The sequence below is a fragment of the Aptenodytes forsteri genome, unplaced genomic scaffold (genome assembly GCF_000699145.1).
Source record: "Aptenodytes forsteri isolate BGI_AS27 unplaced genomic scaffold, ASM69914v1 Scaffold62, whole genome shotgun sequence".
In the NCBI taxonomy this organism is placed as follows: Eukaryota; Metazoa; Chordata; class Aves; order Sphenisciformes; family Spheniscidae; genus Aptenodytes; species Aptenodytes forsteri.
Window position 1 is genome coordinate 2,325,625 of NW_008794595.1, and position 16,304 is coordinate 2,341,928.

Below are 16,304 nucleotides of genomic sequence, written 5' to 3' on the forward strand. Positions count from 1 at the left end.
GCTGGCAGTCACAGCCGCGCAGTCCAGCTTTCTCACAGAGATCCAGGCGTCTGTAACCACTGCCCAGCATCAAGGGAAACTCCTCCGGAGACACTTGGGGGTAGTGGTTTCCTAGTCGTGAGTTGGGTTAACCACCTGAAATGAGGTGTGTGGGCTTTCTGATCGTATCCATAATATCCTAAGAAATTGTCCTTTTTGTATATGACAGATTTTTCAGAAGTATCTACGTAGAAGATTTAAAATTATTTTGATTATATAACTGCATTTCATCTCTGACCAACTTAGTGAAATCTCTCTCCCTCAAGTCCTACATTTTGTTGTGTAGTAGCAAACTGGTCTGTGCTCATGGCTGGAAGGCCTCAAAATGTTTTTGCTTCACAGTTTATAAAATAGTATGTCACTGATATATATGTAAAATATGTAAAGAAAAGATGGAGCATATAAATTTTCTCCCCTTTTTGTGGTGACATCAAAGATTATTTGCTTGGTAATGTGAACATGACACGACAGCACTATATCAACTATATTCTCTCTGTTGTCTCTCTATTAGTGGATTTTTAGAACTGATTACAAATTGATTATCTTCATATCTCATGTACTTAAGAGTTGGTCTCTACAATTATATTTACCTCTTGGGCATCTTTGTTTATGCAGATTAATTTACAGAACAGTTATAGTTTCTTGTAGGAGTTCTTCAGCTTTAGATATCTAAGAAAACTAATAAAATAAGCAAACCCCAACACATAATATGTTATGATTTTATTCTGATCTCACAGTTTGATTTCCTACATAATTTACTGTAGGATAGAGTGTCTTTTTTTGTCCTAAACTTTATCTTGTTCATTTTTACAGTTCCTTGATACTATTATCAAACTGATTTTTTGTCCTTAATAGCAAAGGATCAATCCTACAAAATATCCTAGCAATACTATAGGAGCTATAAATATACTTCATAAAACACATGATTTTATTTGGTTATTAGTAAGTTCTGCTTTCTTGAAAAGAAGAGTAAACTTTCAAAATACTGGAAGCTGAAAGGATAATTCACAACTGGCAGGGCTTGAGAATAGGTGTTCAGTAGTATCTCATACAGTAATATGTGAGTGATGGCTTTCTCATACTCATGTTTATAAGCTAAAATGCTGTAAATACTCTAAGGAGTTTCTTAAACTTTAATTATTGTGATGATATTTCATATTATGTTGGTTTCATTTTAAAGATGTTTAAATAAATATGGTCTGATTCTGCCATCATTGACTTTGGTGTTTACAATTAAGAAACTTTTTGAATTCATTCTGATCTATACTAATATATTTAAAATCAGAATTAAACACGTCGTATACCAAAGAATTCCATAGTTATACACATTCTCAGTCTTTAAGTTAGGCCCTTCTAACAATACTGCTGTATTGTATGACATTTGCTATTAGGTTGCAGTAGGATTTTTACAGTCTGCATTTAGTCCATATTTTTGAACACATGAAGTATTTGAATGTATCTCAGTTGACTGCATATGTATTTTTAAAATCTGTCACTATTAGCATTTTACTTACGATATTTATGAAAAGGGCAAGTGATGCATCTCAGCTTCATTTTTAATTTTTTTTTACTTTTGCCTTTCCAGAGATTTAAATCAGTCACCTGTCTTTCCTCAGTAATAAAAATGGCATTCCAGTCTGAACCTCTTCTCCGAAGCACAGAGTCACAGTAATAGGATTTATTATTTTCATTATACTAGTGCAACTGTGGTGTATTGAGTGATTTGGGATCTTAATCCAACAATAAGGTCTCTCTGAGTAGAGATACTTGGATATTTTTTAATGGATTGGGGGGGGGGGCAAACATACTGACGTAATCAAAAATTTTTATACAGTTGTACTCATTTCAGTAAGACCTTAGAAAGTTTTTCAGGTGTGGGATAGGATTTTTGCTTAGGAAGAGAGAATTACCCCAGAAGTAGCGAAGAACTTCGTGGTAAGGGTGCTGCCAGTGACGGAGGAGAACTGGGCTCCTGTCCTCCTTCACCTTAGCCAGAGGGACCAGAGCTGCTGCGGGGAGAGGTCCCAGGTCCTCAGGCTGTTTCTTGGCTGTTACAGGGTTTGTCTGTCTGTCCGCTCTGTACAGATCATATCACGTGTATGAACCCTAAAAAAAACCCCCAGCCTATGTCCATGCTACTGAATAAAATACATCATCCTGTTTGCTCCTGATACCAAAAGGAGAAGCCCAAGACTTTTCCCCGGAGGACTGAGAATGACTGCCTCCTCGCTTATTTGGGTGGATTGCCTGGGGTGCCTGCTGGCCTCTGAGCTGCTCCCATGTGGTTTTTGCAAGAGTTTTTTGTCAGTAGCCAAAATTTTGCCAAGGAGCATACTCTTAGTGAATAGTATGAAGGAGCCGTGCCCTGACCCTGGTTTGTTTACGAGTGTAGACTTAGCCAGAGAACAGGTATTGGTAATAAAGAAACTCATTTGCGCAGATGAAGAGAGATAATTAGTACCTGGCATATTCCAGGTAAATGCTTTAGGCACTGGGTTAAAGGCTAGTTTAGGAAATCCTGGTACCTGTGCTAGTAATTTATACAAGGATTGAAGTGCTCCACCTGTTGACTGGATAAGCAGTGATTTTTCAGAACTTGCTGCTTTGGTGGGTTTTTTTGTTTGTTTGTTTTCTCTTCTTATTTTTTCTCTTTTCTAGTTTGGTAAGAGGCAGAAAAAATAGGGATTTTTCTCTTGTGGCCTTATTTGGTATTTTGTGTGCACTTTACTGGAAAAACTATGGCAAAAGATTGCTATGGCAGTTTGTTGCAAAGACATCCTCTCTTGAAGAAATTGGCAGGTGCTAATCTCATCTGCAGAATAATCATACGGAATTTCTTTCTAAAATAATCATTCTTCCTGCTATATTTCAGGCAGGGTCACCCCACAGTTGGGCAACAGAACCTGGAGTCAGGGCGCGTGGGTTCTGCTCCGGTGATTTTCTTTGGCTGTGAGCTCCGTTTCTCTGTGCATCAGTTTGGAAATAATGTGTGCAGAGGCATGACTTTTGTGGATAGTTCTGTGACCCAGATCCAGGAGCAAAAAAGAAGTGTTGTTAATATCACTACCATCATTTGACATTCAAAATGCAAAGTGCCCTGCTCATAATAATTTGTTTATTGCAGTGATAGGCAATGGCACAAGTTAAGATGCAGACTACAGCAAACCTGTCCGGACCTACCATGTCCCCTATGGTGCTACCCCTACCAGTTACAACTACAAATACACTGGGTCTGCCATCCTCAATGAACGGATCCATTTCGGAATCGGCTGCTAGCTGTAGCAGTCCTACTGCTGGCCTTGTGGATCCTGCGCCTTCTAGCAACTCACCAGGTAAGTTGGTCCAGGTATATTTTCTTTGGTGTTCAAATGAACCTTTTTGATGACTTGTTAATTTAAAAAAAAAAAAAGCTGTTAAAGAGGATTAAAATAAAGAAAAAAAATCCAACAGAAAAATATTTTGGCTAAATAGACTGTTTACTAAGTTAAGTTTCTTTAATTGAGCTCAGTCTTATAGTGAAGTGTTGATCAATGATATAAAAGCTCAGAAAAGAACATGTCTGTTTTGTCAAATTCTGAGCGTATCTTTTATAGAGAAGTTTTAGTGGTGCAGGAAGGTCTCCAAGTGTATTTCTCTTCCCTAGAACAGAATGTCTTCAGACTGCTTGGCAGTATTCGGTGTTTCCTTTGTAGCCTAATAAATGCTGTAGTTCCTATGCTGAACTGGGTATAAAATACAGAAATGCTATCCTAAAAAATTAAGGAAGAAATGACAGTGCATGTTAGGGATAAATACAAATAAGTTGAAAAAGAAACAGCAGAAAGTTAAAAAATAGTAAGGCAGTATACATGAAGTAAGTAGTCTAAGAAAAGCAGAACAGAATCCTTAAAGGGGGAAGAAAGGTGTTCTTTGGGAGTGCTCTGAGAGTGACTTCATTATTGTGAGAAAGGTCTAAAACACTGGGGAGAAGCAGAGAGAAGCAAGTGGGGACTACAGGGTTTAATCTGCTATATTTATCTTGCAACTCTTATGCTATCCACTTCTGCTTCAAAGTGTTGAGAAACTATTCTGAAAGAGTAGTCAATTCCTCCTGACAGTAAACTTTGGTGACGTAGAAAATGTAGCATATGTATATGTCCTCCTACACTGTCATCTTTTATAGACACATTTTGGAATGAAATAGTTGTATGTTTTTAAATTGCATGTAATCAAAATGGTTACTGTAAAATGCGTATTCTCATATGATTAATATGTAAATGGTATTTAAACATTGTATTTAGCATATGTGCAAAAATTATTTTTTAGCCAAAGTATTTTCTTTTCTAAGCATGCTGCTGCTTTTGCAAAGCTTTGCGAAGTTGTGAAGAATACATTTCTCCACAAAAACTTTACAGACTCTTTATTTACAGCTCCTCTCCAAGATAACATGGCAAACCCCAAAGAGAAAACTCCAATGTGTCTGGTAAATGAGTTAGCCCGTTTCAATAGAATTCAACCCCAGTATAAGCTTCTGAATGAAAGAGGGCCTGCTCATGCCAAGGTAAGGTCACAGTTCCAGGTGATGAGCCATTCCTTAAATGCCGAACAGATAATGTCATGGTCTGGACGAGTGTGCTTGTCAAACACAGCCACATTTCTAGTGTAAGGGGTTTCTTACTGTTCTTTATTTTGCTTTCTTTTTTTTTTCACGCTTTCAGAAAGTTTGTCTGTATTTCTGTTGAAGCCCTGTAGATTATTTTGTACCTTACTTTGACTTCCATGTTTGAGTTTATATTTGTTGGTCTCTGTAAAGACCTTGTGAAGGTCTTTCCAGGGTATCACCACCCTTTCTTAATCATTATGGAGCTCTTGCTTTTTAAGCTGTATGAATCCTTCTCCCCAGTCGGCGTGCCTCTGGTAACTACCTCTGCATTTGTTTCATGGTAGTGCAGATGATGACAAAGCTAGTTTGTGTAATTTTTTAAAGTGCTTATTGATACGATTCTGTGTCCATAAAGTTGATTGCATTGATACTGTATCTTTGGATCTTGCATTATAAGGCACAAACTTTATTACTGTTCTTTCCTTTAAATTCTGTGCAACTTTAAGATTTACGGTGATATTAAGACTCCTAATATGATTATAGCATTAAAGTTTCTTGTGAACTGACAGTTAATTCTGGTCAGTTCTCATAACAATTTGGATATCCAGCGTCATTTCACAAGTACAAATTGGCATGCTTTTGGATGATGGGGAACACGGATATTCTCATGATAATAATTTTCAGACATGATTTTGAATTTCCTCCCTAGTTAGGAGCAATCCGGGGGAGGAGAAAAAAGCCTGATAAACTCTGAGTGAGGCAATGGTGTAATTAATAGCTGCTTTGTACTCAGTATTTCTAGAGTGGCAAAACTGGGTAAGACAGTGGGGTCACACTGCAGATTAGTAACAGTTTCAGCTAGCCGTGGGCTGTCTCTCTGCCGCTGCTCCTTGCTTCTCAGTTGTACATTATGTTGTCAGCTAGCGCAGAGTTGATGCGAGTCACTGACCTTCTGCTTTGGCTGGTGTTCATGCATCCTTTATGCTGGTGGAAATGATGTCAGCAGGTGCAGGGCTGCTGAATCAGCAAGCTTTTAGGATCCCTCATTGCGAATGGAAATTGAAGTGCTCTTCCCCTTCCTGGAGGTGTTTGGCACCACAGGATACACTGGTTGGTTGGTTGGTTTTAGGCTGCAGCATGTTAAATCTATTGCGCTTTCTGTAACTTTTCACTGTTGTGTTGCATATTTATTTTGTTACCTTTTTTCCGTTACTGTGAAATAAGAAGTGCTTTGGTTGTACCAAAAGGTGTGGTTTTGGCTGTTCATATTCCTCAGCAGTCAAGAGATTTGAGTTACATTACATTCATTCCATACTTTAAATTTTAGCGGGATAAGAAATAGTTCACATATATTTGTTATTACTTTTAAAGGAACTAATATAATTGAAATGACTTGAGCCTGCGTTAGCTGAACTTTTGAAAGCCAGATTTTCAATGGATTTCTTAATTTTTCAGTTTTTCAATTTACCTCTTATTTTTAATTACACTCATAGTGGTCAAAAAAAAGATATGTGCTCTGTAGTCTCAGAAGAATATTAAGTCTGATTTTGACCTGTGCAGCAAATGAGAAAAACAAAAGAGGGAAGGGGATGAAGAACAAGGGTGATACTAATTAGTTTATGCAGGCTTGTGTACCTTTGACCTACGAAAAGCAGAGTCATAGACATTATTATGACTATGTTAGCAGTTTAGTATAACGTCTCGCTAGTAATATGATGATATAGCTGATAGAATATGTGAAACAGAGCCGAGTTTGTCCTAGAAAGCATGACCTGAAGGATGTAATGCTGCTGCTGCTGTTCACCATTTAAGGAGCGTCTCATGTTGCTTTCCTCCTACACATACTCTGTTCCTGTCCACTAGTGGTTTTCATGATTTTCAGAGACATGCTCTACAAGACAGCTATCTGTGTCATGACCACAAATGCTGATAAATTTTTATATCCTTTTTTCTAGTTGTCTCTGGAAAGTAAGTTTTGACAATTGGGGTGAAATGGGAAACTAGAAACAGTGGAGCTGGGAGAGAAGTGGCCCTTCCTGACAGTGGAATTAGGGTTTCTAGGAGTCTGGCCTCCTGGTGGATTCTTCATCATAAGAAAAATGAGAAAGTCTTTGTTAGCATAAATGACATTTTCAAGTACATTAGTCAGACTGGTCATTTCTTCTGTGCTTCTCTGTCAATGGCATCTCAGAAGACAAATTTAAAAGAAACACTGGCAAAAGAAAGTGGATGGCGGTACAGAGAAGAGGGAAAGAGGTCAGGGACTTAGCACTTCAAAAGGCCGGGAAGGAGGAGAGAAAGTTCTACATGCAGAAAAAGCGAGGAGGAAAGAATTGCCAGAGCTAAGGGAGACTGACCTTATGAACACAGCCGAGTGAAACCAAGCACAAAGTGTGGTGGCCTTTGCATTTCCGCTCTCTAGCCATCAGGTAAATTAGGTTGGATGTAAGGAATACAAACTTCCTCAGAAAATTGGTGAGAAATGCCTCTCAGTTCGTAGCAGAACTGTCAGCTCTGGTCTTGCAGAACTTGAGTACTTCATTGGCTGCTCCAGATTTTGGTTTTAGGCAGTTTTATTCCTTTAATTAAATTCCCACCTACTACCGTGTGTAGTTTTTCGCAGGAGTTTTTTTGTCAGATGGGCTAAGTAAGAAGGTTAGAGCTCTGGCTATAGAAATTTACTGAGCAAGCCCTTTGTTATCTTGAATTCCTGTTTATTGCTTTAAGCACTACGAGGAGAGTTATAGGTAGATAAGTAGCCGTTATTCATCATATTTTTATTGAAATTCAAGATTATTCTCCTCCTGTAAAAATACTACACTGATACATTCTTACAAAATATAAAATACATAAACTCCAGATCCAGAAATCAAATTTCAATTCTTTTAGTAATAAGGATGTAAGTTTATAGAAAATTTATATAATTATGGGTATTTAGCTCTAACACCTAGCTTAGCTTTCAGGAGGGAGTAGGGTTTGACAGAGTGCAAAATTAAGAGATTATTTCTCTCTTCCTCCTTGTCTGTGAGGAAATTGTCATGACTGCTGTGGAAAAAAACGACATGGCGATAGGAACTGTGATACAGGGGCTTGCACTGTGCTTCTGAAAATTACAGTAGGCCAAAACCCCAGCCTGTAATTAAGACACGAGTATGTATTTATAGCATTCAGTTCATATGCACTGCGTGCATGTATATAGGTGTGAGTTGGGAGGCACATACATGCTTGTGTTCAAATGCTTGTTTGCAAGTACATGCTAAATGAAAATATATGTAAAGGCAAACTTAAAGGTTGCCCATCATGCCTATCTCTAGATACCTGGTCCTGGATCTAGCAAGTTTAAATAATTTTAAAAGTTAGAGAGCAAATAACTATCAAAATGAAAGTTTTACTTTATATCCTGCTCACACTAATATGTAGATTTCTTTATGTTGCCTCAAGTAAGTTAGTCTGTTTTCTGAGGTAGGTATATCTTAGTTTACTGTGTGTATCTGACTATTAAATCCTGCCTTACATGTATGGAATTGATACGGAAAAGACATTGAGTTCTTACCCTTTCTCCTCTCGTTCTTAGATGCTAAAATTTAAACAGAACATGTACTTATCATACAGAAGATAGACTCTATCTAATATCTTAAGTATGCATTGAGTTTTATCTTCATGACTTGCACAGCATAGATACTGCTTGAAATAATCCTTTATTGCAGATTTTAAAATATGTATGGATTTTATTAGTAGTCCGTTTCTGAACTCTGAATTTTTACAGTTCCTGTCTTCACTATAGAGTCCACATTAAAGAACTGCAGTTTCGTTCAAAATGATAATACTTCTTTTCTTTCTTACTTTATATTTTTGAACGTATTTGAGTTGTGACTCTGCCCTAACAATACACATAATTTTCAGAAATCAGGTTGTGTGAGAAATTCTTTCACTGGGTAAAACTACTTGGGCCAAATTCTCCGCTGCCTTGAAGAATGTGCAGTCATTTGTATCCATTCAGAATTATTACAAAATTACTTTTTTTTTTTTTTTTTTTTTTTTTTTAAGTAACATTCTTTACCTGTTTGTAACATTCTTTACCTGTTTTCTACAGGTAAAGTAGAACGGACATTTACCTGTTTTCTACAGGTAAAGTGACTAAACATGTTCAAATGTGTGAAGAAATGTGGTCTTAACTGACCTGTATATAGTCTTCCAAGAGCAGAGGATCAGTTTGCAGTTATTATTACTTGGTTTAAATATTATTCTGTTCTTTGGTAGTTGACATTAACATTACGCTATTTTACTTTGTCATTTGAAAGGCCAGATGTTGCCCACTGATAAGGACTCACTGATCTCTGCAAGAATCAGATGTGTTATCTTGGAGTTGAATATAATGAAAAGAGAGCACAGTTTCTCTTCAGCCCTGGAAGTTTTTATACAGATTGGTCTAACCCACAGTGATAATCTTGCCAGTGTTTACCTGTTCTTTGTCTTTGAAGATGTTCACAGTGCAGCTGACTCTTGGAGAACAGACCTGGGAAGCTGAAGGAAGCAGTATTAAAAAGGCCCAACATGCTGCTGCTAGCAAAGCATTGAATGAAACTACCCTTCCCAAACCAACGCCTCGACCACCCAAAAATAATGTTAACAATAATCCAGGTATGACATTTTCCTCTGTGAAATAAATCTTGTTGAATTGTTGGAATATTATACCACTAATTAAGTTAACCGAGATATCAAAGTTGGACGATGAGAATCAACATAGCGATCTTATAGGTATGATAGTATACTGAAGAACGTCTAGTGAGTTTGCACAGGAGAATTTTTAATGCCCATACCTAAAATGCTTGAACTGTAAGTGAGTATGATTATTTAGATAAGGCTCAGGTGTATACAAAGCGCTTGAATGCGATCAACAGTAGACAGACAGGACAAAGCCAGATTGAACTGACCATTATTACCATAGTAAAACATTTTTTCTGAAGAGTTACTTCAGATAGTTTTCCAATGAAAGGGACAAATTTTACTCAGTCCAATCCTGTGAAATTGCATCTGTGGTGTAAATAAAAGGTCAGGATTTGGCACAAGAACTTTGACAGATAATCCCTGCATAGTAGGTTTTCCTTCATAGCAACCTGTGCTTTCAAAAAGCTTTCAGATGGCTTTAGCAACTGTTGTTTGAACAACAGAAAGAATATGTATTGGCATCTTGCACCCTTCATTTCGAGGCGTTACCTGTGAGTTGCCTTCTATGCATGCAACACCTTTTGAGGTACACATCTCAGCCATGTGCTCAGTTATCTGTTCTGTCTTGTTTGATAAAATAAATTAAAAAAAAAAATTCCTAACTGTATTTCACACTAATATAAAAGAGAGTAAATGGTGAGAAAAAATGTCATATTTTCCTTTTTTTTCCTTTTTTTACACTCCTCCCCCTCCCCGCTTTTTCCCCTTTTCCCTTCTTCCCTTTTTATTTCCCTCTGCCACCCCCCCGTCCTTTTAAAAAACCGTCTTCTTCAGCCACTTTCTTAAAATGGAGTAATTTTGCAGTTAATCATCTCTATGTTGGGAAAAAAAGCAGGAGTAAGTTTCCTTTAGAGCTTGTGAGTATTATCCTGAGCATTAGCCATTAAGGATTACTTGAGAGTGATGCGACAGTATTCTCTTGCTCCTTTGGAGCATTGTTTCTCCAGACCCAGGACACTGGTTTTGCCCTGTGTCCTTCGCAGTCACTGTGACTGGCTGTTTAGAAAGCAGGAGGCTCACACCTCTATAAAAAGGGATCCTGGGTTTAATTCTTAACATTGCAGATTTTCATTCAGCTTCTAGATTTTTTTTGGCTTTGAGCATATTCTTAAAGGGAAAAGTTGGTAACAAAAGAAACAGGCTTTAAGAGAATTCAGTAAAAAATTGTATCACTTGACACTGTAATTTTGCCCTAAGAAAAGTGTATTGTATACGCACTGTTATCTTCTCATCAAAATGACATTTTGCCTTTTTATTATATAGTTGAATTCATAGTCATTCCTTGCTCTGGAAAATATCAAAATTGTTGTTGATAGAAGTTTTTGAGTAAGTATTGCGTAAAAATTTTCATTATTTGGCATACAAAGCCTCAATGACAGACTGGCAAATTCGTCATAGCTGTTTTAAGGCTAGATTTGTTTGAACCTCTTATGAAAATATTTCGAGAAAATATTAACTCATTTTTATTAGAACGTACATTTAGCTCATTTAGGATTTTCTTAGAACAGCACAAGTGGGAAATACTGTAGCTGAAGATTTTATTTAAAAAACAATAAATACATAAATGAAGTCACAGTGTAGCTTTTTATTTGGCATTTTGGAGACAATGTAAGTGGGCAAGTGCTGGCTGCTTTCTATTTTTGTATTCTGTCACCAGTAGATGGCTGTAGTGACACTCATTTCCAGTAGTTGTATTTTTCAGTTTGTTAGATCATTAGTTTTTAGTCATAGTCCGAAGTTTTCAAGTCTTGCAAATAAAACATTTTTTTCTAACTTGTAAGATTACCAAATGACTAAAGTAATGCCTATTACTGCTTGCTTGTTTCAGTCCTCTTTGGTCTACTTGTGGTTTTATTTAATGGCATTCAGCAAGGGGAGACATTGTTCTTTTATCTTTATAGTTTCAGAAAGTGAGATAATGTATTATATGCACTTTGGAAAGATGAATAACCAGCTTGATTATAGCACTGACTTTCTCATTTATATGTGGATTAATGTACTGAAACTGCATAGAGAATGCACTGAGATAAATGTTTAAATGTTCTTTTTCATTGCTTGTGATTAAGTTGGCATCTATATTCCTGTCTTTTAGAGAAACTGAAATGTCATTGTAGTTGCTTCTTTTTTAATTTAAGAGCAAAAAAATATCCTGCAGATCTCTCTTTGCGGCTCATCTCAGTCCTGCTTGTGTGTTTTGCAGTATTTGTGGTTTAAGTGCCTTACATGTATTCTTTGTTTTTTGCAGGCAGTATAACTCCAACAGTGGAGCTGAATGGTCTGGCTATGAAAAGAGGAGAGCCTGCCATCTACAGGCCATTAGATCCAAAGCCAATTCACAATTATAGAGCAAATTATAATTTCCGGGGCATGTACAATCAGAGGTTTGTGCTTTTTCTATTATTTGATGTTTTTTATCCCTTGCTTATCAATGTGTTCTAAATCTTTATGAACTTCGTAGGTTATGTTAGAGTAAAATAAAACTAAGATTTTTACTAAGGAGAATCTGTGCAGCCTTATTTAGAAACACGCATAATCTCCTCCTAAAAGAAGATTATAATTTCCGGGGCATGTACAATCAGAGGTTTGTGCTTTTTCTATTATTTGATGTTTTTTATCCCTTGCTTATCAATGTGTTCTAAATCTTTATGAACTTCGTAGGTTATGTTAGAGTAAAATAAAACTAAGATTTTTACTAAGGAGAATCTGTGCAGCCTTATTTAGAAACACGCATAATCTCCTCCTAAAAGAAGGCAGGGTGCCCTAAGCATGTCAAAAGGAATAAAGACATGTAAACCAACTGTTTCTATTTTTTTAATGTGCATACTGGAGTTACAGTCTACAGCCATGGCAGTGAGGAGGCAGAGCATTAACTTCAGAGAGAGGTTTTGCTTTTCTTTGCTGCTGTTTTGTGTCATGTGATTACAATCTGTATCATTAAAAATGAAGCACTCTTTTCTTAGAAATCTGATATAAAACTAGGAAGGCTGCATTTTGAAAATTGGCTTGAAAACATTCTCAGGTTTCCATTTTTTTAACCATTCTGCCTGGTCAACTATCTCATTTCCTTAATCCTCAGTGTTTGGATAGGAAAAATCCTTTATTTCACAGTTTAGAAACCTATATTCAGAGCCCTCCATCAATGCTGTCCTTACTGTAGTAAGTTGGAGTAATCGTTGAGAAGATGGTATTCAAAATTTTGTTTTTAAACTACCAAATTCTTAAAGATTAAAAAATTTTAAAATTTAAGGGGATGGAGCAGTTTTCTTAACTGACTATCCAAATATTTTATTCTTCAATATGTTCTAAATTTTTGAAACATCTTCATCTTTGGTATTTGTACAATTTCAGTACAGATAGAAAAAACTGTTCTAGCTGAATTAAATGTAATTTGTATCTGATGCAACAGTCTGAGAGAAACTTAAGGTAATATATGTATTAATTTGCAATCCCAACAATTATTTCTGCGAGATAGGTTTTCTTCCCATTTTTCCTTATTTTTCTGCAGAGAAACTGTATTAGATCAGGTCTTTTGGAGCTCCAAAAGTGATACCAAGTGTAATCTGTAAAATAAGAAAAAAACAAAACAGGACAGGAATTTCTAATAGCATGTTTTATCAGTGAAAAATGTTGCCTTTCTTATAAAGGTTTGCTTAATAGATTTCCTATTAATTTTTATGCATCTCATGTTTATCAAAAAGAACGAGGTTATGAACTCTGAAGAAGTGTTTTGGTTCAAAATTACTCTTTTATTAGAAATTGAATTTACAGCAATGTTTAAAAATTAAGGAGTTTAATGAAAATGCAGCATTTCAGAATCATCTAACGAAAATATTTCAGTTGACTTAATCTTATTTTACTTTTCCCCAGATTTTTAAATCATGATAACTTTAGGGTTTTAACATTTCATTCTGATTTTTTTTTTTTTTTAAATAGCTTAAATAGCAGCAATACCTAGAACTGTAAAGGACAAACAAACAAAAATAACCTGGAAGAACACTCGTTACTCTACAGAACAGCGCCTGATTATTGTATTACTTCTGTTGTGTTTCTAGTCACTGCTGACCTGAGTCTCCGCTTATGTATGTCATGGTTTAAAAAGTAAACTATGGTGCCTGAAGTGAGTTTTGTTAATATTTAGAAATCCTACATTTATTTGAATTGCTTTTATAATGAGATTAGTTTGACTAACAGATAAAAAGGCTAGGCTGGAAAAAATGCAAGCTAGTAAAAAACATAAAATGGGGAATTCTGGAATGTGAACTTAGTTACTGAAATGTATTTGTGGAAGCAGAACCCTGAAACACTTACCAGTTGCTAACTTAAGATTTTATTTCTTTTCATAGAAAATGATTAGCATGTCTAGTGCAATCTGTAAGTTTGCTTCTTTGGGAACTATCTTTCATGGGAACCATGTTCCCATGTTAGGGTAAAATGGTACATGAGCTTTATTTCTCTGGGCGCATCAGGTAGCCAAGGGCATTTGATTTTTCTGATCACAGAACAAACAGGCAGGGTGGGAGAGAAGGCCAGAATCTCTGCTTGCCTGCTTCACTGTGCTTATTTGAGTGCAGTTGCCCATGCAGGGTGGCTAATAATACCGTAGTTAGTAAATTGATAAATAACTAAAACTGAGTAGTAGATAACTAGATCTGCCTGTCTATCTGCATAAATGCATACCCCCTGTGCATATACCAGCTCACACACGAATACCAGAGTAAAGAGGAAACAGAGGAATGATGCCATATAGTACTGTTTTGGGACTACTCCTGTGTTGGAAATAATCGTTCGTCGCCTTGTTTTGCATTGGGAGGTGCTGGTCTGTTATGATCCCAGTAAGAAAGGCACTTAGACTCTGTAAGGTGTCATTTGAAATGCTGTTTATTAGAGCTGATGGTATAAGAAGAGAATAGCGCAGATAATCTTCCACACCTTTAGATGCTGGGAGCCCCAAGCAGTGTAGCATCGAACAGGACTGCAACCCATGTGCCGCATGCCATGCAGACCTCGGCCGCAGCAGATAGATACCCTCCCCTTCTCAGTCATTCACGCTTTTACAGGATTTTCTTACAAGGAAACAACTCTGTCATTGCTATAGTCAAAACAGAAACGATGTTCACGTGAGAACTTCTTGCTGTGCTGTTAGATAAAGGCAAGACCACGCAGGTGGTACCGAGGGGAACTGCTTGTGGGCCCCTCTCTTGCAGCGAGTCTGTCCTGCGGCTGAGGAGTTTGTTCAGCACAGCCCCATCCTGCGAGCCACACTGGGCACTGGCCCTGCAGCACAGCGCAGCCCGTGCCGGCTCAGGCTGGCTGCACTGTCCCCCGACGTGGGACACTGGCTCCTCAATGTGCTGCGCTCTGCCTGTCGGGATCGCTGCGCACCTCCTACCCACCCTCACCAGAGGGAAGTCTGGAGACAGATTCTAGATCTGTTATAACAGCGAGCGAAGTCCCAAATGTGAAGCACATGCTGTAGTGCTGCATTATGTTCCCGTGGTATGATATGTTGCATTTATTATCTTCTACTGCCATGCTGTATTTAGCATTCATTTGCTGATTTTCAGCAGTTGGGTAGTAGAATAGAAGTGTTGTTGGAGTTCCCAAGTAAATGCAGACCATATAGACTGTTTAAAAATAAGATTTGAAAAATAACGCAGGTAATATGCTGTAATAAGTATTTTTCATTTTCATCGGTTTTTGACTGTAGATTATTATCTGTTGTTAAAACAGATACAAAATATGCTAAATAAGTTGGAAGCTGGTTTTGTCTTTTATACTGTGACTAAATTCCCTTTACTGATCTCCGTTTAAAAAAATGTGCTTTTCAAATATGTTAAGATACAGATTAAGATTAGGAGATTGTGTTAAGAAACTTAGATTCTGGCAAGATGAGTGACTTGAAGAAAAAATGAAGTATTAAGTTCATCCCAGGACATATCTTCAGACCAGTTAAGTCTAGTGTTTCAAGTGGCACAAAAGATCCTTTTCAGTAACTCATGGAAATGTGGTCTAAGAGCTGCTATTTGTATGCAAAGTTGAGGGCCAGCTTCCATGTAAGGTGAATCAATTTTGGGGGGGAGAGGAAGGGAGAAGTTACTCCTAGACTTAAAACTATCCTTAAACACCTCCTCACCTAGTCACACAGGAGCTTGTGTCCTCACCGGAGAGGGGGCAGGAATGTGTGTTTGGAAGTTAGGGGCAGGTCAGGTTGATTTAAGCATGTGGAGAGCTACACTCTCACGTGCAGTACAGTGTATTTATATGAGCAGTCTGTTGCACAGAGGATGTTGAAACAGGTTTACATGCAAGATGCAAAGATCCATTGGCAAGGTCTGTAGCTGATGGCATAAATTGATATTGAAGGTGAAAGTTACTTTCATGGAAAAAAGGAAAGCGGACAAGTGAGAGGGGAAAAAAGAGAAAGGGGGAAGTTTTCCCAGTGGCCAGCTTGGAAGGGAAGTGGTGGGGTCTCCCAGATGAGCATCTTCCTCTGGGTGTCCTTTCCCATGCAACAAGTGTTCCCCATGACACTTTCCCCTAGTAATTCTGTGTTTTTCATCAGGACCTGCTCAAGCTCCCTGATGCTTGTTCCTGCTTATGATGCTGGTAGTGCTGCATCAGGGCAGGTGTTGAATGCTGGCTGCTTGTTGAGCTTTGTGCATGCATGTTATTGGGCTCTGTAATGTATACCAAAAGCTACTGCCAAGGGGTAGGAAAAGGGCAGAGGAGAGAAGGGCCATGGTACAGTATAGATACAACACTGTCAACATACTGGTATTTGCAGGTGAAGGGCCTGGAGAATAACAGCATGGGGAGAACAGCAAGGGAAAAATACAGCTAGAGAAACTCTGGAAAACACTGGCCAGGCAGCTTAGGTGAAGGGTTACAGAGCTGCAAGTGGAAGGCAGGCTACAGAATTGCAAATGCAAAACTCTTAGCATGGCAGAGGGTAAGG

At 37.6% G+C, this 16,304-nt stretch overlaps 1 protein-coding gene across 2 annotated transcripts in view; it reads left to right on the top strand.

Moving 5' to 3' along the window:
• Window positions 1-3,159: 3,159 nt before the first annotated feature.
• STAU2 (staufen double-stranded RNA binding protein 2) overlaps window positions 3,160-16,304 on the top strand; it is a 163,141-nt gene continuing 149,996 nt past the window's right edge. For both annotated transcript variants that reach the window (XM_009272647.1, XM_009272648.1), the window contains exons 1-4: window positions 3,160-3,371; window positions 4,449-4,579; window positions 9,103-9,262; window positions 11,595-11,730. In XM_009272647.1, the coding sequence (XP_009270922.1) occupies window positions 3,173-3,371; window positions 4,449-4,579; window positions 9,103-9,262; window positions 11,595-11,730 (626 nt within the window). In that variant the 5' untranslated portion in view covers window positions 3,160-3,172. The remainder of the gene's footprint in view (window positions 3,372-4,448; window positions 4,580-9,102; window positions 9,263-11,594; window positions 11,731-16,304) is intronic.